The sequence below is a fragment of the Podarcis tiliguerta genome (genome assembly GCF_965153285.1).
Source record: "Podarcis tiliguerta genome assembly, chromosome: 9".
NCBI classification, from domain to species: domain Eukaryota; kingdom Metazoa; phylum Chordata; class Lepidosauria; order Squamata; family Lacertidae; genus Podarcis; species Podarcis tiliguerta.
The window spans coordinates 1,918,351-1,945,834 of record NC_139542.1 but is presented as its reverse complement, the minus strand read 5'-3'; the positions used below and the strand labels follow the sequence as shown (position 1 = coordinate 1,945,834).

The window sequence follows — 27,484 nt, the reverse complement described above, 5'->3', positions numbered from 1 at the left end:
GGGAGTCTTATACAAGGCATTAATAAAAGTACGGTACTTTCTGGGCCCGCTCTCTCTGGTCAGGCGCTCCCTCTCCTCAGAAGGGCCGGAGGTTCTTTTAAACCTCCTTTAGCCGAGGCCGCGAGCCAACAGGAAGTTCTTCGGCTGCCGCCTCAGTTTAAATACCCCCCCTGGCCGCCAGCGGATTGGCTGGCTGGACTGCTCCCTCCTCCCCATCCGGGAACCACCCGGGCGCGCATGCGCAGCGCGGCGACGCCGTCCGTGTCGCTTGTTCCCCTCAGAGCGGCGGCCGCGTCGGGGGCGAGGCGGGAGGAGGAGCGCGGCGGCCGCGGCCTTCGCTTGAGCGTCTCTTCCTCCGCGCCGGCGGGACCCGAGGCCCAGCCCGGCGGAGGTGAAGCGGCGGCGGGGGGCAGGAGGAGCGGGGGAGGAGGAAGGGGAGGGAGGCCTCGGCGCTTCTCAGGCCCCTCAGGCCTCAGGCTCCGCCGCCAGGGGCCCACCCCCACGGCGCTTGTTTTCATCGGGAAGCCGTGAGGAGGGAAGGGAAGGCCTTCGTGGAGCTTCACATACCGTTAAACATATGGCCAGAACAGGACCGCCTTTGGTTGTCAACATGGGTCTGGTGCTCCTAGTACTCCGTTTATACTGTACAGAAAGGCCATAGCTTAGAAATAGAGCATCTGCCTTGTATATCCCTGGTATTTCAAGATAGGGCAGGAAGACAGCCCTGGCGAGCCATTGCTAGTTATTATAGGCAATACTGCACCAGATGGATCAGCTCTCTTGACTCCGTATAATTTACTATGTTCATAGTACAGTCTTGCAAAATCTGCCAAGCTAAGTTAAGAGCCCATAAAATCTGTGAAGAAATTTCCTGTGGCTTCTAGGGTGTAACTGAATGTTTCAGTTCTTGGCATGTGGTTTGCACTCCCCAGATCAAAACCTCATTCGCTAGTGGAAATGGGTCTCACGACCTTCATTTTCAATGTATGGTAACTTACTGAATTGAACTTCTTTAGAATTGGTCAACATTTGATCCTTGCGGTAACTTGGTTTTGCCTTGAGCACCTGTGTTCCTTTCCCTAAAGGTGTTACATTCATACAGAGACCTTCCCAGATTTCCAGGGCCGTAGTGGGATATAACACAGGTAGAAATTTTGGGCTTACAGAATAAAGAAAGACATTTCTGCATGTGCGGTCTGAGCATGTCCTACCTTGGTGAGTTCACACAGTGAAAGAATGAACAAAGGAAGAAAATTAACTTCCAGGTGGCCAATTGAGTCTTGGAATACTGTGGTCTCAACCCTTTCGTGCATTATCTAGTCTTAAACTTGCTAGTTATATTTGACTGCAATTTCCCACACTTCATTTCATTTGTTCATTTCATGAAATGTATACACCCCTTGATTGTGAGAGAATGCCACAACAAAAGCAGGCACCCAACGGGATGCAGTGAAGGCACCTGCCTAATACCAGTCAAGCTATTCATAGTTCAGTAGGTGGAAGTGGTGGCCGTGCGGCAACTGAATGCTAGCAACAGGCTTTTAAAGGCAGCAGTGAAAGGCAGAAAATGAGTTCCCTCCTTTCCCTGGAACTCTGCTAAATGATGCTGTGCCTCTTCTGGTCTTAAAAGTTGAAAATAGACATCGCTAGATAAGAGAGGCAAGAGGTCATTCACAAGCCACAAAAAGACCTCAGTGAGGATAGCCCTCTGGGTGCAGAAATGCATCTTTGATTTGATTGTTTTGTATGTCTTTAAATGGTCCTAATGCTTTAAATGGCCTTTGAAGACTTTTAAACAAAAAAATCTTGTCTTAAAATGCATTTGGCCCGCTTCAAAGGAGAGAGTAATTCATAGGATTTGATCACCATCTTCCAATATCTAAAGGGCTTTCACATGGAAAATGGAGCAAGCTTGTTTTTTGCTGTTCTGGAGAGTAGGACCCAAAACAATTGATTCAAGTTACAAGAGAGGAGATTCTGAATTAACACCAGGAATAACTTTCTGGTGGTAAGCGCTGTGGAACGGAATTCCTCAGAAAGTAATGGACTCTCCTTCCTTGGAGGTTCTTAAGCAGAGGCTGCTTGGGCACCTATCGGGGATTCTTTAATTGAGATTACTGCATTGCAGGGGTTGGATTAGATGACCCTCAAATGTCCCTTCCAACTCTACAATTCTGTAATTCTGTGATTCTATGCTATGTGTGGGAATGGAGTACAATGGTACCTCGGGATACATACGCTTCAGGTTACAGACTCCGCTAACCCTGAAATAGTACCTCGGGTTAAGAACTTTGCTTCAGGATGAGAACAGAAATCGTACTGTGGCGGCGTGGCAGCAGCAGGAGGCCCCATTAGCTAAAGTGGTGCTTCAGGTTAAGAACAGTTTCAGGTTAAGAACGGACCTCTGGAACAAGTTAAGTACTTAACCCAAGGTACCACTGTATCCTAAAACTGGGTTAGAACACTGAACAGAAAGCACTGCAGTGTTTTATTGTGTGTCCTCTTGGAAAATCCAACAAGTAACTGCTACATGTTTCTTTAAAAAGTCTTGTTTCTGAGCTGGGGCTGATGCTGCAACTATGGTGGATATTTGAAGATCTTCTAAGCCATGAATTTATGGTGGACTTTATTAAAATGAATAGTACTGCTAATTTAGGCCACAAGGTGGCAACAAAATTGTGCAGCTCTAATCCCAATACTAAGGGACGCGGGTGGCGCTGTGGGTTAAACCACAGAGCCTAGGACTTGCTGATCAGAAGGTTGGTGGTTCGAATCCCTGCGCCGGGGTGAGCTCCCGTGGCTCAGTCCCTGCTCCTGCCAACCTAGCAGTTCGAAAGGACGTCAAATTGCAAGTAGATAAATAGGTATCACTCTGGTGGGAAGGTAAACGACGTTTCCGTGCACTGCTCTGGTTTGCCAGAAGCAGCTTAGTCATGCTGGCCACATGACCCGGAAGCTGTACGCCGGCTCCCTCGGCCAATAAAGCGAGATGAGGGCTGTAACCCCAGAGTCGGTCACGACTGGACCTAATGGTCAGGGTTCCCCTTTACCCTTAATCACAATACTGCGCAGGTCTAGAGGTGAATTTGCCCCTGCTCTGCATTCTTAAGGAAACTAACCCAATTCTCACGTCCCTGACTGAAACACAGATTGAAACATACATATAAACTTAAGATTTTGCATTTATCTGAATTTTATGGTGCAGTACCAAAACACATATGATTGCTGGGGGATGTTGCAGTGCTCTCAGCAAAGTGGTTTTTTGTTTTGTTTTAAAACGGTATGAATGAGTTTAGCAAAAATGCTGCAGGGGCTGAACATTTGGAGTGACAACTACTTTTGTTTCACAGAAAACTAGAAAATTTAGTTTCCTTTCCCCAACTCCCTTAAAAGTTGCCTGCTTTTTGTCAGCCAGGCCTACATTGGTTAGTATGTGTGTCTATCTTACGTTGGTGGTATCCAGCGTAATTACTTTTGTAGATGCATGGATTTTGGGTTAAACATTGGAGCCTATCGTTTTCCCTCTAGCCTCCTCTAATCTCCTTTGTGGGGTTAAGGGAACTCCTGGAACAGATTTAGGGGATGCACCAGGAGAGGAAAATTCTGCTCTGCAGCCCAAGGGGTCCTTGCTCTAGCAGAAGCACTTAGCTGCCTATTGCCCCCTCCTTTCGGTTCTGTCACGCAAGTCTAGAGATGCAAAGTTACTGGAGCTGTCAAAATTTGCCAAACTGTAACTTAATGTTTCATGAGCTTAAAGCAGGAAAGCTTTTTGCATAACGTGCAGTATAATAGCTTGCACATATTCTCAGATAATCTCAGCAGAAAATAATGTCATTAAGTACCAGCAGTAACTCTGCATATGCAGTTAAACTTGGCCTCTTCAGATGTGCATCATTATGCACAGGCAAAAAATGTATGAAGTATTTATTAAGTTTGCACAAATAGAAATGGGTTTATCAACCTTTACATGTTTGTTCCTCGATTGTGTTGGTGTATTTTCCGATTCATCAGTTTGCGGAATTCACTGGATGCGGAAGCTGGAAGAATATTGTGTGTGAAGTAAACTATTTTCTCATGGGTTTTTATGGGCCTTCACATTTATGTTCGAAAACATTAATTGCTTGTAACATGCGCAGCAACTCTATGGGGCTGCGGTGTCTTTGGCTCCCTCAAAATCTGTTGGGAGGGGGCCAGGCCTCCTGAATGTTGGGGTGGAGGAGGCAAAGCGCGAAGCCAAATGGGGTGCTGCTTCAGTGGCAGGCTCCTCCTGAGCGAGAGAGAGGAGGAATTGCTAGCCACTGAAGCCGCGCTGCGCTGGGCTTCTCACTGGGCCCCTCCTGGCGACGCGACTTTGCATGTGTAACGTGTGTCACGTGCATGACCTCACATGAGCATGATGCGTTCTGAGCGCACGATGTCACACACACGCTGGGCCACCTCGATCTTGGACACAGGTTGACACCTCAGGTGTGTAACACGTCCGGTCTAAGAAAGAAAAGGTTCCCCCCCCCTTTTTTTGAGTTTTATTTATTTATTAATGTTCTTATGATACATTGCTAAACATCATATTACATTACAAGGCTCATTATAATATAATTTTCTGCATGTATACAAAGATTATATACCTAAAGAAAGAAAAAACAAGGACAAAATATTACAAAATCATATATGTACCAACACTTTGGACTTCCTATCTATCCTGTTGTATATTCCTTTTTTACAAATGAATGTAGTCTTATTATTGGATATTTCTTTACATTTTATCTAATACATTCCTATATCAATATGTACCCTTTGTTTTATTTCTCAACTCAGTCTCTCTCCAAATCAATTGAATGCTAGCGTAGATAGCGAACCTTTACTGTATTTCTGAACATATATCTTATATCTATCCCACTTTTCCATAAATTTTTGTTTTGAATTGCCTCTCAGGCTATTTGTCAACTGCACCATTTTAGCAAATTATTGCAGCTTGTTTTGCCAATCCGTTATTGTTGGGACATTTTCTTCCTTCCCACCCCTTTGCCACCAAAGTCCGAGCTGCAGCCGTTGCATATAAAAATACCTCCTGAAAGGCATTTGGGATGTCCCTGCCATCCCAACAGAAATGCCTCTGGTCTTTTTAAAAAAGTTATTCCAAATATTTTTTAAACTCATCATAAATTAAGAAAGAAAAGATTTTGGGACATATCAAGGCTAGAATCTCCTGATGGAAGGCTATGAAATTATATTGGATAGCAGTAGGTAAACCTTCAGAAGAATTTTCTAAAGACTGGTAAGTCACCAATATAGCAGGTTACTGAGACTGGTGGCAGTTTGACAACTTACTTGCTATGGGTCCTGCCAGGGGGATGGACCAGGTGGTCTGTTAATGCCCTTTCTGTGTTACTCTTCTGTGATTTTCCCCTGTCCACATAGTATCTTAAAGTAATTTCTGTGTTGAAATGGTTGAAGCCATTTAGTTGGGAAATTGTATGTAGCTCTTGCCACAAAGTTTCAAACATCCTCTAGTTTTGTTACTTGATGAGGTCACATAAATAGTGGTTGTAGCACATCTTCATTGTCAAATACATTGTTTTATAGGACAATCCTTTACCTAATTACTTGGAAGTAAGTCACATTGAATTGAATGGAACCTGCTGTCTAGTAATAATAATAATAATTTAACTCTGCATATCGTTGTAGTGTAAATTATTATCTTATTTTTCTAACGGCTTAATTAAATTACACTTCATATGTGGCTAGAATGCATTAAAATCACATGGGTTTTCAATTGAAAATGCTTGTTTGCATGGTTGGTTTAGAGTGGGATATAAAGCCTTTTAAATTCAAAGGTTGTAGTATGTTGAAACACATATGAAATAACTTTCAGTTGACAAGTGAGTAAAACCCCCAATCCTTTGCTGAAACAAGTTGTTACTGAGAAAAAAATGAAACGGTTGTGTTTTTCAAACAATTTACTTACTGGCAGTAGAACCATTTTAGAAAGTAGATTAAAAATAAATGTAATCTAATTTTTGTGTGTTTAACTTTCAGCTTTGTGGTGTTCTTGGAAAATTTTGCACCTTTTGTGAATTCTCTGAACCTTGGCATTGCCAGCCCACTTTTGTTGGGCCCTCCTCCTCCTTTGCAGCTTGCTCAGATTAAGACACAGTTGGCTTTTCACCAGTTGAACTCGGTAGCTTCAACCCATTCTATAGCATCTTATGCTTTGTTAAATGAAGCATTTCTGAAAATTGCCATGTTTAACCCTAGAGGAAACATGCCTCCAAGGCCGAGGGGGCCCAATGCACCTGGTCCAATGCTGTGTGGCCCTTTTCTGGGGCCAGGACCGGGACCTGGACCGGATGGTCTTCAAAGGCAACACCCGTCTGCTCCTCCCAGAATGCCTCAAAGGGTCATGGAACCAGAAATGAGGGCAAGATTCCCAAGGCCAAATGTTCAGGTCACGCAACATGGAATGGATCCTAGACAAGAGCGGCACCAGAAGGAAGAGGGATGTGCTGCTCACTTTCCACTTGTAAGTAGTAGCCAGATCACTTCAGGAGAGTTTGCACAACAAGCCACACGTATCCAGAACCATTGTACAACCAAGAGTGCTTCGAGCATCTTAGCAAGCTTTGGCTTATCTAATGAAGACTTGGAGGAACTTAGTCGGTATCCGGATGATCAGCTGACACCAAAAAACATGCCTTTAATTTTGAGGGACATCCGAATGCGCAAAATGACTCATCAGTTACCAAGTTTACCTTCTGAGAGCAGAGAAAAGGAAATGTTTCACAGTGACGATGGTCGTGGTAGCATGGTGAAGTGCATGGTAATTGACTACGGGCATAAAAGCAAATATAAATATACTGAAACTCCTCCTGATGTAAAAGTCTACAATTCTGATGCATCAATTGAGGGGAACATGAAAGGATTTCCAACACAGCAGACGACACTCGTGTCTTCGGCACCCTCTGGTGTAACCAGTAGTCAAATGAAGGCGGTAGAAGAGCTGATACGAAAGATGGGATTCCAGAGAAGCACATCAAGTACGCAGTCCTTTCCCCCCATGGATGCTTCTAACAAGGGGCCAGGGCTAGGCCTCCCTCCAGCAGGAGCCGAGATACCACCTGGACCTGCCAGTGGCCAGAAGAAAATCCATGAGAAACCTCAGCATCCTATTGAGTCACCTGTTGTTGTGGTGAAAGCCTCTTGGCTTCCAGTTTTTTCACAGGCAGATGTCCAGAAGCTGAAGAGATTGCCAACTCCGTCGATGATGAATGATTACTATGCTGCATCTCCAAGAATATTTCCACATGTGTGTTCTCTGTGTAATGTAGAATGTGAACAGTTGAAGGTGAGTCACTCCCCACCCTCACGATTACATACATTTGTACACAACGTGTTCTATGTACTGGGTTTAATTGACTTCTTGATATCTGTAGATTTTATTCCCGTAAGATGTCCAACAATCAAGAAGCTTGGGAATAAATACTGTGTGTGTCTGATTTGCACAATCTGACTGGCTATTTCTGCAGGTTTCACCTGTAAAAGCTGCCTTATGATAGACAGGTTCTCAAATGACTTTGGATTCCCTGTTCCCTCTACTGCTTCCTCTGTCTATAATTAAACTTGCTCTAGTAGCTTCTGGGATCAAAGGAAGTTGGGCTTAAAGTAGACAGGGGATTAAGGTTGCAGTCCAGTCAGAAACATTGGTAAAGAAAGCATTATAGCATTAGAATGTAATATACGAATGATAGAAGACTCTGTCTTATTTGACTTTGAGCTGCTGTTGTCTGTTTGAATATTAAATGCATTGCACAGTATTGAACATTGTCCAGTGTTAAACTCATACACAGGATTGAAGGGCAGGTGAGTGTGTTTCTACTCTGCTGTAGAAACTCAGATATATAAGCTAGGTGACAAATGGCTTCTTAAACCAAGGTGTCAGTTGCCAAAATGGAATGTCTAGTTGCCATTTTGGGGCCAGATGGATCTAAAGTCTTATTTTTCAAATGATGGACTAACTGTAATTGATTCTCAGTTAAACATCCGGCTAGTTCAAGTAACAACCTTGCGCTAGGTTAAGAACTTAAAGAAGATAAATCACTTGGTGCAGGGACATTCCTCATATATACCAGCCTATTCCTACCTCCTTTTCTGAATGGTGTCACGGACCAAAATATAACTGATAGAATTCTACAGGACGTGGTGTTAGTGTGTGAAAACTATTGTGATCCCAGGATCCCCTGGCATGCACCTCCAGGTTGTGGAGACGTCAGGCGCCATTCTGGGACCCAGGCATCTCCACTTGGTCGTAAGTGTCTGGTAGCCAGGTGCAAAATGTGCTTGGCCCCTGGCTAGTTTTCAGCACTGCCACGGACTCTCATGACCTTAAATGACGAGATTATGCAGTTTTATAGATGGACGCCCCATCAGTGGGTATTGGGCATATCACTAAGTGGAACTTGGTGTTTAATTTTTATAAAAAATGTATATACCGCTGTGTTTTTTTAAAAAAAAATAGTTTCTGCTGGGAGAAGCAGCAGCAGAGGAGGGCCCTTCTGTGGGTTTCTCAGAAGCATCTGGCGGACTGCCACAGGAGAAGGGATGATGGACTAGGTGATGCATTGTTCTCATCCAACAGCCAGGCTGTTTTGTGTTCTCATGCTGATTTCTCCCCTCCCTCCTGTAGGGCTGGAATCTGCACGTGCGCACTGCTGCACACTCCGAGAAATGTGATGAGCTACGCAAACGGTAAGGCCTTTCATTTTAATTTATTGGGAATAGATTGAGGATTTGAAATGGTTTGGAAATGATTTCCTGGATAGCTCAGGGCTTTGCTAAAAGCAGCAGAGCCATTGCTTACAGGCCTTGCCACAAACCTCAGCCAAGGAAGTTGTGGGAGCTCACCTTTGAAGGAACGGTGCCTGCTCTAGGTTCTGTTCTGCCTGAATTTGTATAAGTGGTCTGTAGGCCGATTGTGGAGCTGAACCAGGGAAGAAGGCAGAAGCTCAGAGGCATCTCATCTTGCGTTCTGTGGCTTTTAGATGTCTGTGGAGCATGAGCAGAGTTTTATGAGGTGTGCCTTCAGGACAAACCAGTTCTTGGAGGAGCTGGGACCAGGGAGCTTTTGGAATACTGGGTCCAAGAGTCAGGGAATCCTCATGGAATCGCCTTTAAACATCCCCAGAAGATCATTAGTAAAAGATCAGTAATTTGGACAAAAGGGAGAGAAATACTTGACATTTTTAGAAACTTGCCTGAATGATAATGGAATGGAGTACATGTACCGTGTCAAAGGAATAACACAGCTGTTTTGCTGGCTTTTCTTGAAACAGGCATCCTGAGTGGAATCCAGAAGAACGCTCTTCGTTACAGAGGTAACCTTTCAATCTCAACATGAATACTCAGTAATGAGAATTAGGCTGCAGTAATTTCATCCCTGACAGTAACGCCCCCACCTCACACACCCCCGGGATAATATTTTCTGCCCTAGGTTACTGGTTGTCACTGACCAGTATATGTAGGAGCTGCTTAACTCAGACTTAACAGTGATCGGGCGGGGGGGAGACTTTTCATCCTGCTGGAACCCTTGGGTCCCCACACTCCTGTGGGGGTTTTTTGGGGGGTGCGCTGAACTCTAGTGCTGCCCTCCAAGCCTCTCTGCTTGCTCCGTGTTGCAGACGACACTCAGCATACCGCCATCATCCTCCGCAGCAGACCGGAAGTCAGGAGCTGCTTAACTCAGACTGCAGGCCCTCGTGTCTTCGTTCTAAGGCTCTAGGGGCCACCTGGCTGAGCAGCTGTGGGTTGCACTGCAGCTAAGCCACTAGCAGGCAGGTAGCCATTCCCAGTGCACGTGGGAGCCATAATTTTATGGTATGAAGCAGGGCATTCTGTTCCCAGCATCTGGGTTCTTTTAGTTATTGGATGCTGCAGGCCCATCAGCCGTATTTTGTAGGCTTTTGATGCTTTTAGCTTTAACCCCGAGAGTTCCTATTTCTAGTTGATTTCCATTTGCAACAATAACATCTTGGCAGATCTGATTTCTGCTTTTACATTTGAAAAAGAGAAGTCACTCAAATCCTATTTTTTCTGCCTTTTGCAGACATGAAGGTGACAAGAAGGAAAAACATATTCCAGTGCCATGCTCTACCAGTTCTAACCCGAACGCTTCACAGCACTCAATTCCTGGCCATGCCTCGAGTCAGACTCGGTCACGATCTAGGAGCCCTGGGCCCCACAGCAGAAAACGGTCACGATCTAGGAGTTCTGAACGAGGCAGGAGAAAACGGTCACGATCTGGGACTTCTGAACGTTGCAGGACAAAACGGTCACGATCTAGGAGTTCTGAACGTTGCAGGAGAAAACGGTCACGATCTAGGAGTTCTGAACGTTGCAGGAGAAAACGGTCACGATCTAGGAGTTCTGAACGTTGCAGGAGAAAACGGTCACGATCTAGGAGCCCTGGGCCCCACAGCAGAAAACGGTCACGATCTAGGAGCTCTGGGCCCCACAGCAGAAAACGGTCACGATCTAGGAGCCCTGGGACCCACAGCAGAAAACGGTCACGATCTAGGAGCCCTGGGCCGCACAGCAGAAAACGGTCACAGTCTAGGAGCCCTGGGCCCCACAGCAAAAAACGGTCACGATCTAGGAGCCCTGGGCCGCACAGCAGAAAACGGTCACGATCTAGGAGCCCTGGGCCGCACAGCAGAAAACGGTCACGATCTAGGAGCCGCAGACATAGGTCCAGGTCTTCAGAGCAACGAAGCTCCCCCAGCTCAAGTTCTCAAACCTTGTCTAGCCAGAAGAGAGAACTGAGAAAATTAACTAGATCTCCAGGTAAGATGGATGTTACAGATGCTTCAGTAACTGGCCTTCGGTTTTTTCTAAGCAGGATTATGTGTGTGATAATGGCAGGCGTGTTGCAGTGGCTGTGGCTCCGTGAATAGTTTGTTCTGTTCTGGGGTTTTTCTCCTGGCTTTGTCATTGTGTCAATATAATGCCTGCCAAGGAGACCAAGCTTGCTCTTATATTGGATTGTGTGAGTGACTCTGCAACCCATTTCAAAAGGGGATGTTGGTTGATCTCAGCCATTTCACTCCTCTGGTGTTTTCCCCCACCCACTTGGTATTTTTTACAGTTGCTTAGTACAATGATATTCTTGCACTCATGCTATGCAGGGTAGAACCTTGTTGCAAATTCAGTTGTGACCGAGGATCAGGGGAGATATTCTGCTGCTTCCCTGCAGTATTGTTGCCAAAGGTAGACCTGAAGTTGTTGCAATAGAGCGTTGATGAACTGCAGGGGGGCGGGTATTTGTTCCTGTACGGATATCAGGGGGTTACTCGAGAGCAATCAGGCAAGTGCCTCCCTGGTCGGATGTAAAGCCTCGGTATTGGTGCCAAAAACCCTTCACCATGCAGAGCGCCACTATTCCGTGGCTCGTTCATTCACTGGCAGAATCTGTGAGTGGGCGGTCCTTAAACCTTCCCCAGCAGAGTAGTTTCTTGACGGCCAATCTGCGCCTCCCCTCTCAGCGCGGAAGCCTTCTGTGCAGAGAGGGCGTGGGTAACGGAGGACCTCTCTCCTCCCTGCTTTCGCCAGGCAAGGTGTCCTGGCACCGCCTCGCCTCCTCCGAGCCCTGAAGCTCCTCTCCACTGGAGGCGTGGTTACTCTCCTGCGCTGAGGAGGTGCTGCTTCCCACGATCTTTGGGGGATCTCTGTAATCCATAGGGCTTTCCCCCTCTCGCCCCTGAGCCAATGGCAGTTCCTTGACAGTTCCATTTTGTTCTTCTTTTTATTTTGTATCTTTTGGGTTTTTCATCTTGTATTTTTATGTTGTGAACCACCCTGAGATGTATGGATGGAGGGCAGTATACCAATTTAATAAATACTGCTGCTAATAATAATAATGATCCACTTGCTTTTTCTCCCCCTCTTTAGCGTCATCTGCAGAAGCAGGAAGCTCCAGGAAACCTCCAGCCAAATCTGCTCTCCCAGGTCTGTGTCTGACACACTAACCACTACACCAGAGTGTCTCTTCAGAATGGCCCGGGAGGATGGGAGGGGCTCAGCTGGAGCAGACCCTGATGCATTATTTGCTTACTGTCCCCTCTCTACTGGGCACCTCACTGTGTAGAGTAATTGATGGGAAATGATCATTTTGGGGGGTGGGAAGGGGATATCCAGTAGGAGCAAGCTCCAAGGTAGCCTTTGCCCTTGGCACCCTCTCTCCTGGAATTTAGTTGGCATCCATCTGTGTTGCATAACAGAGTCATGCCTTCCTTCAGCAGGACCTGTGGTACCTTCAGTGGCTTCGTTTATGCCTCCGTCTTCAGAATCTCCATCTCCGTCAATGATGAACGATTATCATGCTGTGTCGCCTACAGTACTTCCACACGTGTGTTCTCTGTGTAAAATAGAATGTGCAAGTATGATGGTGAGTTCTTTGTTTTTGCAGAAAAAAAGTGCACATGGTTGTATTGAGCCCAGGATGAGTGCATTTTCCACTCTGGCTTTCAAGCAGATCTTACGCTATGAGGAGTGGTTGATGTTATCCTGGGGAAGTCAACATGGTGACTTCCAAATGTTGTTGGACAGCATCACTGCAGCATATCTCCCCTCCCCTAATCCCAAAGGAGACATCTCTGCCACCTCAGGGCCTCATGAATCCCCACATCCAGAAAGCCCATTTGACATTGGTGGGATTCAAACCTGACACCATGTCTGGAGACTGTTGTCTTATCTGATTTTGAGCTGCTGTTGTCTATTTTAATATTAAATGCATTGTACAATATTGAACATTGTCCAGTGTTAAACTCATACACAGGACTGAAGGGCAGGTGAGTGTGTTTCTACTCTGCTGTAGAAACTCAGATATATAAGCTAGGTGACAAATGGCTTCTTAACCCAAGGTGTCAGTTGGCAAAAAACGTATATACCGTATATACCATTAGGGTGGGTTTTTTTTAATAGTTGCTGCTCAGCAGCAGAGGAGGGCCCTTCTGTTGGTTTCTCAGAAGCATACTGACTGACTGCCGCAGTAGATGGGATGCTGGACTAGGTGACACTTTGTTCTCATCTATCAGCCGGGCTTTTTTATGTTCTCATGCTGATTCCTTCCTTCCCTCCCTGTAGGGCTGGAATCTGCACGTGCGCACTGCTGCACATTCCGAGAAATGTGATGAGCTACGCCAACAGTAAGGCCTTTCATTTTAATTCATTGGGAATAGATTGAGGATTTGAAATGGTTTGAAAATGACTTCCTGGATAGCTCAGGGCTTTGCTAAAAGCAGCAGAGCCATTGCTTACAGGCCTTTCCACAAACCTCAGCCAAGGAAGTTGTGGGAGCTCACCTTTGAAGGAACGGTGCCTGCTCTAGGTTGTGTTTTGCCTGAATTTGTATAAGTGGTCTGTAGGCCGATTGTGGAGCTGAACCAGGGAAGAAGGCAGAAGCTCAGAGGCATCTCATCTTGCGTTCTGTGGCTTTTAGATGTCTGTGGAGCATGAGCAGAGTTTTATGAGGTGTGCCTTCAGGACAAACCAGTTCTTGGAGGAGCTGGGACCAGGGAGCTTTTGGAATACTGGGTCCAAGAGTCAGGGAATCCTCATGGAATCGCCTTTAAACATCCCCAGAAGATCATTAGTAAAAGATCAGTAATTTGGACAAAAGGGAGAGAAATACTTGACATTTTTAGAAACTTGCCTGAATGATAATGGAATGGAGTACATGTACTGTGTCAAATGAATAACACAGCTGTTTTGCTGGCTTTTCTTGAAACAGGTATCCTGACTGGAATCCAGAAGACTGCCCTTCGTTACAGAGGTAACCTTTTAATCTCAACATGAATACTCAGTAATAAGAATTAGGATGCAGTAATCTCATTTCCTTGTTGTCCCCGATGGTGTGGGTTTTTGGAGACATTTTGAATGGGAAATTTGCATCAGGGCATTCTGCACTGGGATATTTCTGATGCCCAAGAAAGTGATCTGTGATCTAATTCTGGTCTTTCATTGTATTTAATAGAGAAAACTCAAAACTGAAAACTGCAAGTATCTGCAGTTGGCCCCCGTTCATTCCTTCTTAGGAACCATGTAACAAAGAACACTTCTGCAGAACAGTAACCAACCCCCCCAGATAATATTTTCCACCCCAGGTTACTGGTTGTCACTGACCCCGTACATGTAGGAGCTGCTTAACTCAGACTGCAGGTCTTCGTTCTAAGGCTCCAGGGGCCAGCTGGCTGAGCAGCTGTGGGTTGCGCTGCAGCTAAGCCACTAGCAGGCAGGTAGCCATTCCCAGTGCAGGTGGCAGTCATAATTTTCTGGCATGAAGCTGGGCATTCTGTTCCCATCATATGAGTTCCTTTAGTCATTGGATGCTGCAGGCCCATCAGCCGTATTCTGTAGACTTTTGTGCTTTTACCTTTAACCCTGAGAATTCTTCTAGTTGATTTCCGTTTGCAAAAATAACATCTTGGCAGATCTGATTTCTCCTTTTACATTTGAAAAAGTGAAGTCATTCAAATCCTGTTTTTTCTGCCTCTTGCAGACATGAAGGTGACAAGAAGGAAAAACATAATCCAATGCCATGCTCTACCAGTTCTAACCCAAACGCTTCAGAGCACTCAATATCTGGCCATGCCTCAAGTCAGACTCGGTCACGATCTAGGAACTACAGACGTAGGTCCGGGTCTTCAGAGCAACCAGGTTCCCCAAGCTCAAGTTCTCAAAGTTCTTCTAGTCAGAAGAGAGAACTGGGAAAATCAACTGAATCTCCAGGTAAGGTGGATGTTACAGATGCTTCATTAACTGGCCTTTGGTTTTTTGTAAGCAGGATTATGTGTGTGATGATGGCAGGCGTGTTGCAGTGGCTGTGGCTCAGTGAATAGTTTGTTCTGTTCTGGGGGTTTTTCTCCTGGCTTTGTCATTGTGTCAATATAATACCTGCCAAGGAGACCAAGCTTGTTCCTATATAGGATTGTGTGAGTGACTCTGCAACCCATTTCAAAAGGGGATGTTGGTTGATCTCAGCCATTTCACTCCTCTGGAGCTTTCCCCCACCCACTTGGTATTTTTTACAGTTGCTTAGTACAATTATCTTCTTGCACTCATGCTATGCAGGGTAGACCTTTGTCGCAAGGGGGGGTGGTATTGGTTCCATTTTGTTCTTGTTTCTATTTTGTATGTTTTGGGTTTTTCATCTTGTATTTTTATGTTGTGAACCACCCTGAGATGGATGGATGGAGGGCGGTATACCAATTTAATACTATTGTTAATAATAATAATGAGCCGCTTGCTTTTTCTCAGGCAGCTCCAGAGAACCTCCAGCCAAATCTGGTCTCCCAGGTCTGTGTCTGACACTCTAAACACTACACCAGAGTGGCTCTTCAGAATGGCCTTGGAGGATGGGAGGGGCTCAGCTGGAGAAGACCCTGACACATTATTTGCTTTCTGTCCCCTCTCTACTGGGCACCTCACTGTGTAGAGTAGTTGATGGGAAATGATCTTTTTGGGGGGCGGGAAGGGGATATCCAGTAGGAGCAAGCTCCAAGGTGGCCTTTGCCCTTGGCACCCTCTCTCCAGGAATTTCGTTGGCATCCGTCTTTGTTGCATAACAGAATCATGCCTTTTTTCAGCAGGACCTGTGGTACCTTCCGTGGCTCAACCCTCAACAACACCTGCAGCTTCGTTGATGCCTCAGTCTTCAGGATCTCCATCTCCATCAATGATGAATGATTATCGTGCTGTGTCGCCAACAGCACTTCCACACGTGTGTTCTCTGTGTAAAATAGAATGTTCAAGTATGATGGTGAGTTCTTTGTTTTTGCAGAAAAAAAGTGCACACGGTTGTATTGAGCCCACTCTGGCTTTCAAGAAGATATTACGCTATGAGGATTATGGCACCCAGGCATCTCCACTTGGTTGTAAGTTTCTGATAGCGAAGTGCAAGATGTGCTTGGCACGTGGCTAGTTTTGAACACTGCCACAGACTCTCATGACCTTTAATGACCAGATTTGCAGTTTTATAGACGGAAGTCACATCAGTGGGTTATGGGCATATCACTAAGTGGAACTTAGTGTTTTATTTTTATAAAAAAATGAATATGCTGTGATTTTTTTAAAAAAATAGTTGTTGCTGGGAGTAGCAGCAGCAGCAGCAGAGGAGGGTCCTTCTGTGGGTTTCTCAGAAGCATCTGGCTGACGGCCGCAGGAGAAGGAATGCTGGACTAGGTGATGCATTGTTCTCTAGCATCCAGGCTTCTTTGTGTTCTCATGCTGATTTCTTCCCTCCCTCCTGTAGGGCTGGAATCTGCACGTGGGCAGTATTGCACACTTCAAGAAATGCGATCAGCTACGCCAACAGTAAGGCCTTTCATTTTAATTTATTGGGAGTAGATTGAGGATTTGAAATGGTTTGGAAATGACTGCCTGGATACCTCTGTCAGGATTCACAGAATGCTGTGTGAGATAGTAAGTCTGCAGGCTTGAGTTTGCAAGCTGATGCAACCAGCCTGCAATACTTTCTATGGAATTGCTGGGCCAGAATGACTCAGCAGTAATGTGCTGTCAGCTGATTGGCTGTCATCGGTTTAAAAGGGAAACCTGTCCAGCAGTAAGGTGGTGGTGTAGAGGAGTGTGGTCAGATAGAGTTAGAGATCTTCCTATTTGCCTAAAGGTGCAGCCAGGTACTCTGACTGACTGTATGAACTGCTCGTGTATTATAGCTGTAAATATTTGTGTATATATATCTCACAATAAATTTACTGTACTGAAGAACCTGGAACTCTGAGCATTTCTGCTAAAGCGCCGCGACGAATTCGCGACATGGTTATGGGCCCAGCACGCTTCCGCTGTGCAAGAGTACAGGTAGCAGATATCTAGCTGTGGGGAGCTGGAGGTGAGGTGCAGGTATGTAGCAGTCCAGAGCTGCCATGTTGCTGGAGAAGCTGACGGCCATGAACTACAGCTCCTGATCGGTCCGCATGCAACACTTCCTCAAGCGTGAGGGCCTGTGGAAAGTGGTGGAAGCCCCCTGAGGAGGAGGAGGACGATGATGAAAAGCTGGCAGAAGCAGAGGCCCAGCTAGAAAAGGATGAGAAAGCCTTGACTACAATCATCCTTATATTGGACGACAGCCAGCTAGTCTACGTAACTGATAAGGTGACGGCAAGTGAGGCGTGGAATGTGCTCAAGGCTGTCCATGTGCGAGACAGCTGGCTCTCTGATAACACTGACCAGGAGAATGTACCGGTGTCGGGGGAAAATGGGTGACTCTCTGGTAAACCACCTAAAATTCCTAACAGGCTGTTTCCAGGAGCTAGCCTTAAGAGGGAAGCCTGTGGGTGAAGAGGACAAAGTCTTTATGGTCCTGAGTTCCCTTGACAACAGCTATGATATGCTGGTAAATTCTCTCAAGTCGGTAGAGAATGATAAACTGACTCTGGAATATGTTACCGGACGGTTGAATGCAGAGGAGGACATGCATGCAGAGCGAAAGACGACCTCAGCCCAGCTGTTGGAGCATCCCAGAGAGAACAACAGCCAGGAAGAGCAGAGGTGTCGGGAGCCGGAGAACAGTCAAGAGGAGCTGCTGCAGGCCAGCCGGTGGTCAACAAAGTAAAAAGATGTTTTTGCTGCAAGTCCAGTGGACATCTGCTTCGGGACTGCCCGAGAAAACAACAAAAACAGCAGGAGGCAGCAGAGAGAATCTACCGCTTGGGTGTCTGCACATGGCCAAGAAAATGAAGAGCTGTGGTTCTGGACAGTGGAGCTTCTCAGACTTTTTGTAAAAGAAAAGCATTGCTGACTGATGCTAGGGCTTTGAACGAAAAGCATGTACCGTATTTTTCGCACCATAGGGCGCACTGGACCATAGGGCGCACCTAGTTTTGGGAGGCGGAAAACAAGAAAAAAATATTCTGAACCCCAGAAGCCAGAAGAGCAAGAGGGATCTGGCTTCTGGGATACAGTGTGACTGTTCTGGCTTCTGGGGTAACCGCGCCAAGCCTCTTCAGGGCAGCGGGATGAAGGCTCCCCCTGCCCAAAGAGGCTGCGCAGGGCTAAAGCAGAAGCCAGGACAGACGCGTCGCTGAAGGGGCACTGCGCCTTCTCTCTCTCTGTGCAGCGCCCCTCCTTCACAGGAAAGGCGCTGCGCAGAGAGGGAGAAGGTACAGCGCCCTTCAGCGAAGCTGGAGAAGGAACAGAAGGAGACCCTTCTGTTCCTCCTCGGGCTTCGCTGGACAGGTGTGTCGCTGCCAAGCGGGAGGAGGAACAGAAAGAGTCCCTTCTGTTCCTCCTCCAGCTTTGCACCACAGGCGCGTCGCTCAAGGGGCGCTACGCCTTCTCTCTCTCTGCGCAGCACCTCTCCTTCACAGGAGGGGCGGTGCGCAGAGAGGGAGAAGGCGCAGCGCCCTTCAGCGAAGCTGGAGAAGGAACAGAAGGAGACCCTTCAGTTCCTCCTCCGGCTTCCAGGACCGGCGCGTCACCACGGAGCCAAGGCGCACCTAGTTTTTTGGGGGGAAAATAAAGGAATTTTTTTTTATTCCCCCCCCCAGGCGCTGCCTCTTATCTCGACGCCCCAGCGCGCTGAGCAGTCGCTTCGGGTAGCTTTGGGATAAGAGGCAGCTCTGCGCAAGCCGGGGGAGCCCTCCCGCGGCTTGCGCACAGCTACCCGAAGCCCCGGCGGGACTGCTCAGCGCGCCGGGGCTTCGGGATAAGGAGACAGCTCAGCGCGCCGGGGCTTCGGGATAAGAGGCAGCTCTGCGCAAGCCGGGGGAGCCAATTTGATTCCCTCCCCCTCTTTCTTTTTCCTTTCTCCTCCTGTGATGAGGCTGCCTTTTAATATTTTATTGTTTCAATATTTTAATGTTGTATTTTAATCTTGTTTTTAAGATGTATTCATTCAACTTGTTTTTATTATTGCTTGTTAGCCACCCTGAGCCCGGTCTTGGCTGGGGAGGGCGGGGTATAAATAAAAATTATTACTATTATTATTATTAAACAATGTGTTTGTACCTACAGAATTGCCTGAAGGTAAAAAGCCCATAAGCTGTAAGTGGGTTTTTAAAGTGAAAAAGCTGGCTGATGGTAGTTGTCAAAGGAAAGCCAGGTTGATCGCAAAGGGCTTTACACAAAGGAAAAAGATACATTATGATGAAGTGTTTCCCCTAACAGCAAAGGCTGAAACAGTAAAATCAGTTTTAGCAATGTCAAGTCTGAGGGGGTTGAATCATTTTGATGTTGCCTCAGCGTATTTAAATGCTCCTATTGACACCAAGGTGTATTGACCGCAAATACCAGGTTATGAGCTGGAAAAAGACAGCATGATGTTAAAGCTGCAAAGGGCACTATATGGTTTACACCAAAGTGCACATCTATGTCATGAATGCATAGACACAGCTTTGAAAAAGATGGGATTCAAACAAAGCCTGGCTGATTCCTGTTTATATACAGCAATGGTGCAAGGAAGCATTTGTTATTTACTTTTGTATGTTAACGAGATCTAATAACAACTGCACAAAAGCAAATGTCTTGGTTTATGAACAACCTAGGTAACAAATACACACCGAAGTATTTGGGTGAAATTCAAAATTACTTAGGAGTAGAGATTCAGAGAAATGAAGAGGGCGTCTGCTCTCTAAATCAGAAGGACAAGATCAAAAAGTTACTGAAGACATATGGAATGGAAAAGGCAAATGAGGTTGACACTCTCATAACTAAACAGTACAAAAATGAACCAGGACAAAAATGTGAGAGTGCAACAGCGTTTCATTCTTTGTTAGGTTTTCTGTTATATTTAAGTTGCTAGATGAGACTCGATATAACATTGGTAGTGCACATGTTAAGCCAAAGAAGTGGAGACCCGGCTCAGAGACATTGGGTAGCACTTAAAAGAATCCTAAGGTATCTGAAAGGCACAAAAGATTACAAACTGATGCTGAATACAGGAAATGATCAGCAAGTGTATGCATATGCAGATGACAGCTGGGGGGGACAGAGAAAATGGAAAGTCTACCACTGGTTATGCTATATATATTGGAAATGCCCTGGTTCAGTGGAAATCCCAGAAACAAACATTTGTTGCCACAAGTACTTGTGAAGCAGAGTACTCGGCCATAAGCAAATGTGTGTCACAAATAGAGTGCTTTGCTTGCCTAACAAAAGAAACAGGAATACCTTCTGAAATGCCAATCACTGTGCTCAGTGATAACAGCTTGCACAACAGCTTGCCAATCAACAGAACTTTAAGAGCAAAAGTAAACATATTGCGATAAGATATGGCAATGTAAAAATGCTTTGGAAAGAAATGTGTTAAAAGTACAGCACTGTAATACAAGATGTAATGTGGCAGATTTATATACAAAATGTTTGGATGCTCCTAAATTTTGAGACACAAGAGAATAGTTAGGTCTCAAGCATTTGACTTAAGGAGGAGTGTTGGGATTCACAGAATGCTGTGTGAGATAGTAAGTCTTGAGTTTGCTAGCTGATGCAACTGGCTGGTGCCATCAGCCTGCAATACTTTCTGTGGAAGTGCTGGGTCAGAATGACAGCAGTAATGTGCTGTCAGTTGATTGGCTGTCATCGGTTTAAAAGGGAAACCTGTCCAGCAGCAAAGTGGTGGTGTAGAGGAGTGTGGTCAGAAAAAGAGAGTTAGAGGTCTTCCTATTTGCTTTAAGGTGCAGCCAGATACTCTGTTTGACTGTATGAACTTCTCGTGTATTATAGCCTGTAGATATTTGTATATATATAGCTCACAAGAAATATACTGCACTGAAGTACCTGGAGCTCTGAGCATTTCTGCTAAAGCGCTGCGAACAATTCGCAGCAACCTCGGGGCTTTGCTAAAAGCAGCAGAGCCATTGCTTACATACCTTGCCACAAACCTCAGCCAAGGAAGTTGTGGGAGCTCACCTTTGAAGGAACAGTGCCTGCTCTAGGTTGTGTTTTGCCTGAATTTGTATAAGTGGTCTGTAGGCCGATTGTGGAGCTGAACCAGGGAAGAAGGCAGAAGCTCAGAGGCATCTCATCTTGCGTTCTGTGGCTTTTAGATGTCTGTGGAGCATGAGCAGAGTTTTATGAGGTGTGCCTTCAGGACAAACCAGTTCTTGGAGGAGCTGGGACCTGAGTCTCATGCCAGGGAGCTTTTCGGAATCTGGGTCAAAGTGTCAGGGAATCCTCATAGAATCACCTTTAAACTTCCCCAGAAGATCAGTAGTAAGAGATCAATAATTTGGACAAAAGGGAGAGAAAGTTTTAGAAACTTGCCTGAATGATAATGGAATGGAGTACATGTACCGTGTCAAATGAATAACACAGCTGTTTTGCTGGCTTTTCTTGAAACAGGTATCCTGAGTGGAATCCAGAAGAATGCTCTTCGTTACAGAGGTAACCTTTTAATCTCAACATGAATACTCAGTAATGAGAATTAGGCTGCAGTAATCTCAATTCCCTGTTCTCCCCAATGGTGTGGGTTTTCAGAGACATTTTGAGTGGAAAATTTGCATCAGGGCCTTCTGCACTGGGACTAATTCTGGTCTTTCATTGTATTTAGTAGAGAAGACTCAAAACTGTAAAATGGTTAAGTTATCTGCAGTTGACCACTGTTCACTGCTGCTTAGGAACTATAACAAAAAACACTTCTGCAGAAAAAGTAACCTGTCAGATGCTGCTGGTGGTTGCTCGCAAGTAACCAGGCAGGACTCCAAACCTGTCTTTTATAGGTTTCATTGTGCAAACTATTTACAGGGCAGATCTCCAAAGTTCATGTCCATCTTAGTCACTTACAGAATCCCAGAGTGGCCCCTTCCGGCTTCTCCCCTGATATAAGAACTTCAACACCCCAAGCCTCTGCCTCCCCTCCTTGCATTTCACCCCTCTGCGCAAGGTGGGCGACGGAAGTGGTGTGTGTCCCTCCTGGCCAACCTGGCAAGGTGAGGCGCTGGGGCTCTCCGCAGCATCCTTGAGCCCCTTCCTCACTTGGCTGGCCCCTTCCCTCTCTTCTCCACTGGAGATGTGGCTTTTCTCACTGCTGGTAGAGGAACTGCTCCTCAGGAATTTCAGAAGCTTTCTGTATTCCAATGGGCCACCCTGCCTCTCTCCCCTGTTCCAATGTAAGTCCCCTGACAGTAACCATCCGGGATAATATTTTCCACTCAAGGTTACTGGTTGTCCCTGACCTGTACATGTAGGAGCTGCTTAACTCAGACTGCAGGCCCTCATGTCTTCATTCTAAGGCTCCAGGGGCCAGCTGGCTGAGCAGCTGTGGGTTGCGCTGCAGCTAAGCCACTAGCAGGCAGGTAGCCATTCCCAGTGCAGGTGGCAGCCATACTTTTCTGGTATGAAGGTGGGCATTCTGTTGCCAGCATCTGGGTTCCTTTAGTCATTGGATGCTGCAGGCCCATCAGCCGTATTCTGTAGGCTTTTGATGCTTTTAGCTTTAACCCCGACAGTTCCTATTTCTAGTTGATTTCCATTTGCAAAAATAACATCTTGGCAGATCTGATTTCTCCTTTTACATTTGAAAAAGAGAAGTCATTCAAATCCTGTTTTTTCTGCCTTTTGCAGACATGAAGGTGACAAGAAGGAAAAACCTATTCCAATCCCCTGCTCTACCAGTTCTAACCCGAACACAACACAGCACTCAATTCCTGGCCATGCCTCAAGTCAGACTCGGTCACGATCTAGGAGCCCTGGGCCCCACAGCAGAAAACGGTCACGATCTAGGAGCCCTGGGCCCCACAGTAGAAAACTTTCACGATCTAGGAGCCCTGGGCCCCATAGCAGAAAGCGGTCACGATCTAGGAGCCCTGGGCCCCACAGCAGAAAACGGTCACGATCTAGGAGCCGCAGACATAGGTCCAGGTCTTCAGAGCGACGAAACTCCCCCAGCTCAAGTTCTCAAACCTCGTCTAGCCAGAAGAGAGAACTGAGAAAATCAACTAGATCTTCAGGTAAGGTGGATGTTACAGATGCTTCAGTAACTGGCCTTCGGTTTTTTCTAAGCAGGATTATGTGTGTGATAATGGCAGGCGTGTTGCAGTGGCTGTGGCTCAGTGAATAGTTTGTTCTGTTCTGGGGTTTTTCTCCTGGCTTTGTCATTGTGTCAATATAATGCCTGCCAAGGAGACCAAGCCTGTTCCGGGACATCCGGGTTGGCGCTCCTGGTAATGGCGGATTTCCTCCGTCTCGGAGGAATCCGCTCCCTGGGAACAAGGGTCTGACCGCCACGGCGAGGCGGAGACCCGGTAAAAACCACGGATGGAAGAAGACCGTGGGCTTGGGATTCGGCACGTGCCTTTTGCGCCTCCCCTACTCGCGGGGTGACCCGGTTTCGGGGCTCCGGAGCGACGTGGGGTGAGCGGCACGGTACATCGAATCGACCGCTACTTTCAGGGAATGAAGCCACATAGCTGTTGCCAGAAAGCGCCGACTTTTCCTGTGGACATTTGGACTTTAAGTAAATATTCGTAAGTAAATTGAATTGGATTACTAAACATTTGGATTTGGCACTTGAACGTGAAGGTCTAAACAGGAACGTGAAGGTCTAATCCTTTTGTAAAAAGATTAAAGCAAAGCCGCCGTAAGCTGAAGCCTATGAAAAGTATTGTGTCAAGTATTAATTTTCACCATTTAAGACATTGAACACCCCCTCGGAAGCAGGGGAAGAGGGGGGAATTCTTTTGTGGACGATTTAAACCTGCAGGACAGTGAAGAAGACGATTTAATTCACCGCTGTCTCGAGCCTGGGATCGGGCTGTCAAAAGGCTTTATGATTTGAAAAAATAATAACGGGGAATGGAACATATCTTGATGGACGGTTGAATAGAGACATATACCTTTTCGTATTGATTTTGTGGTATTTAAAAAGAAGAAGAGCTGATTTGCAATTTTGTTACTGAACTCTGAACTGAATATAACAAAAATAGAAACTGTTGCCGATAGAGGGAGCTTCAGAAACTGTTGCGACTGTTACACTTCTGAGGCGGAAAATTCCATTAAAGAATGGAGGCCGAGAAATAAGTGGCCTTGAAGAATTTTAATATAATACTGGAAAAACAAGAAGCTCCTGGGAACATGGCTGATAAAATAACTGCTCTGTTGGAGCAATTGATAAAGACAGTGGACACTCTTGAACAAAGTGTCTCTGGCTTGGAACAGAATGTATCTGTCTTGGAACAGAAAGTGAGTAATTCAACAGGTGCTGTTCGGGATGTGGAACCAACTCTGAAAGGGCAAGTATTGGAGAAGAGGATGGAACAACCAAAACAACCTATTTTGTCTCTGCAAGATGAAATTCAAGTAGAAGCCTTGGCCTCAGTGAATCAAATTGATGAACATAAATTGAAGTTTGAGGTTATGGACTTTGAAAGTCAGAACTGGAGAGGCAGTGCCCCACTTGGACTGAGTAAGGCAAGATGGATGGTTTTTCTGTTGGAGGGTGGCACTGCGGGAAAGCTTGGAAAACTGGAATTCCGTAACCTCAAAGAGACTGTGGAGTATGCTTTGGAATATCTCTTGGACTATAATTTTGAACATGGAGTATGGGCAATCATGTTGAAATTGAATAAAGGAGCTGCCAAGAAAAAAGCCCTTTGGGATTTAATTTTAGGTACTGAAAGAAACCCGCAGACAGATCAGGGAGAAGGGTTAAGAGCCTCGGACATAAGAGCACCGGGTTGATTGAATTAATGGAACTGACAGAAAAGACTGATAATTAGCAGAAAAGACTGATAAAATCAGAAACCAGGGGGAAGAGATGGTGGGGGAAAATTGGGAATTTTCTAAAACAGCAATTAGGATAATATTGTACAATTAAGGAATGTTGGGAGATGGTGGAATGAATTTATTTGACTTTAGTGGAAATATGATAAGGATTTGAGACATTAGGATTTAAAGGTATAAGATTTAAGGGTCTTCTCTTTTTTTTCTTATTAGATTGGAGTATAGATAATTTTCTAGATGTTGATGGGAGGATAAGGTTTAAATGGATTAAGATAAATAAGTGAGTAAGCAGTGAAAGATGGAAAGAATTTGCTGACTTAATTAATAATTGGAATACAAAAAGGGAGGTGGGAGGAGGTCGAGGAAATAAGTCATTGAAGGATGGAATTTTGAAAAATGGAAGTGTTTCTTTTTTAAATGTTTTTATTTTTTGTTTTTTCTCTTGTTGGTGGGGTGGAGGGGTGGTTTTCTATGTATTTTTAATTTTAATTTTTGTTTTTTCTCGTTTATTCTACTGTATTTTGTCTTTTTCAATTTATTTTTTTTGTATTTGTGAAAATTGAAATAAACATTATTATTTATTTTTTAAAAAAAGGAGACCAAGCCTGTTCCTATATTGGATTGTGTGAGTGACTCTACAACCCATTTCAAAAGGGGATGTTGGTTGATCTCAGCCATTTCACTCCTCTGGAGTTTTCCCCCACCCACTTTGTAGTTTTTACAGTTGCTTAGTACAATGACCTTCTTGCACTCATGCTATGCAGGGTAGAACCTTGTTGCAAATTCAGCTGTGACCGAGGATCAGGGGAGATATTCTGCTGCTTCCCTGCAGTATTGTTGCCAAAGGTAGACCTGAAGTTGTTGCAATAGAGTGTTGATGAACTGCGGGGGGCGGGCGGTATTGGTTCCATTTTGTATCTTTGGGGTTTTTAAATTTTGTATTTTTATGTTGTGAACCGCCCTGAGATGGATGGATGGAGGGCGGTGCAGTCGTACCTCATGTTGAAGTAGCTTCAGGTTAAGCATTTTAAGGTTTCGCCGCATGCACAGATGCTCAAAATGATGTTGCTCATGCGCGGAAGCGCCGAATCGCTACCCGCGCAAGTGCGGACGCGGGTTGCATTCGCTTCAGGATGCAAACAGGGCTCAGGAACAGATCCTGTTTCCATCCAGAGCTAGCACTGTATACCAATTTAATAAATATTACTACTACTACTACTAATAATAATGAGCCAATTGCTTTTTCTCCCCCTCTTTAGCATCGTCTGCAGAAGCAGGAAGCTCCAGGGAACCTCCAGCCAAGTCTGATGTGGCAGAACAACCACCCAAGAAGTCGGAGCATCCACTGCAGACAAATCCTAGCCACCAGGAGCCGCCCAAGAAGGAGGCCGCAATGGAGGAACAAGGAGACCAGCAACCTCCATCCAAATCTGATGTGGCAAAACAACCACCCAACAAGTCAGAGCATCCACGACTGACAAATCCCGGCCATCAGGAGCTGCCCAAGAAGGAGGCAGCAACGCAGGAACAAGCAGACCGGCAACCTCCAGCGAAATCTGATGTGGCAGAACAACTACCCAACAAGTCAGACTATCCACTGCAGACAAATCCTGGCCATCAGGAGCTGCCCAAGAATGAGGTAGCAATGCAGGGACAAGGAGACCGGCAACGTCAAGATCCGTTGCGCTTTTCGTTGACGCCTCTTGTAGAACAAAGTGTCATGCAGGCCCTGTCGCTGCTGCAGTCTGGAGGCGGAGTGGGTGCTGGACTCACCCAAGGAACAAGCTTGCCCCCACTTCCTGCTATACAGATCGAAGCAGCATCCCTATCCCTTGTCTCCATGATGCAGCTGGTTGCAACACAGGTGTTTCAAGCTGCCTTAAGTGTGCAGGAAAGCCCAAGTGTGGCTGGCCCAAGCCCCCAGTTAAGTATTCCTGCAGGAAGCGAAGAAAAGAAGCAGGAGAGCAGTCAGGAAGTGGTGCCAGGAGTCGTTCCTCCTTGCTCAGGTGAGGAGTTGTCGGGAAGGGGGCTGAGGGTGGGTCTGGCTGTAGAGAGAGGTTGTTCTGTGTTGGAGATATCCGTCAAGACTTGCATTGGTGATATAATGCACAGTTCCTGCTCAGGTTCAGGACTGCCCTGAGATCCAGCCGGCTTCTCTGGTAGTGGTGAACACACCTGTGCTGTTGCTTCTAGGGTGCAGGGATCTTTTCTGCAATCCGTTGGTCCGGGCGACTGGTTCCTTTTGTGGCATACCGAATACACAATGATATGTGATTTTACTGATTTGTGGCTACATTTCTATCCTCCAGTGAGCTCAAGGTGGCATACATGGTTCTCCCCCTCCTCATTTCACCCCACAACAACCCTGAGAGCCAGTGTGGTGTAGTGGTCAAGAGCAATGGACTCGTAATCTGGTGAACCTGGTTCGCTTCCCCGCTCCTCCACATGCAGCTGCTGGGTGATCTTGGGCCAGTCACACTTCTCTGAAGTCTCTCAGCCTCACTCAACTCACAGAGTGTTTGTTGTGGGAGAGGAAGGGAAAGGAGAATGTGAGCCGCTTTGATACTCTTCTTCTTCTTCTTCCTCAACTGAAGTCTCTCGGCCTCACTCACTTCACAGAGTGTTTGTTGTGGGAGAGGAAGGGAAAGGAGAATGTGAGCTGCTTTGATACTCTTCTTCTTCTTCTTCCTCAACTGAAGTCTCTCGGCCTCACTCACTTCACAGAGTGTTTGTTGTGGGAGAGGAAGGGAAAGGAGAATATTAG

The 27,484-nt window shown here is 45.9% G+C and overlaps 2 protein-coding genes across 2 annotated transcripts in view; both read left to right on the top strand.

Annotated features, from left to right (window-relative positions):
- LOC310657502 (uncharacterized protein) overlaps positions 1–27,484 on the top strand; it is a 126,245-nt gene that overhangs the window by 81,688 nt on the left and 17,073 nt on the right. The window lies entirely within an intron of this gene.
- LOC310657514 (uncharacterized protein) lies at positions 246–27,271 on the top strand. The gene is made up of 12 exons (XM_083398244.1): positions 246–391; positions 6,037–7,342; positions 8,681–8,742; positions 9,327–9,368; positions 10,097–10,833; positions 11,938–11,994; positions 12,285–12,433; positions 13,132–13,193; positions 13,778–13,819; positions 22,564–22,949; positions 25,980–26,726; positions 26,914–27,271. The coding sequence occupies exons 2-12, from the start codon at positions 6,242–6,244 to the stop codon at positions 26,985–26,987; spliced, it is 3,459 nt and encodes a 1,152-aa protein (XP_083254370.1). The 5' UTR covers positions 246–391; positions 6,037–6,241; the 3' UTR covers positions 26,988–27,271.

Bases quoted from the DNA above. Each gene is read 5' to 3' on its own strand.
- LOC310657514 (XM_083398244.1), top strand. From the start codon at position 6,242: ATGTTTAACCCTAGAGGAAACATGCCTCCAAGGCCGAGGGGGCCCAAT. The intron at 7,343-8,680 runs GTGAGTCACTCC...TCCCTCCTGTAG, and splicing joins TAGAATGTGAACAGTTGAAG to GGCTGGAATCTGCACGTGCG. The intron at 26,727-26,913 runs GTGAGGAGTTGT...TGTTGCTTCTAG, and splicing joins AGTCGTTCCTCCTTGCTCAG to GGTGCAGGGATCTTTTCTGC.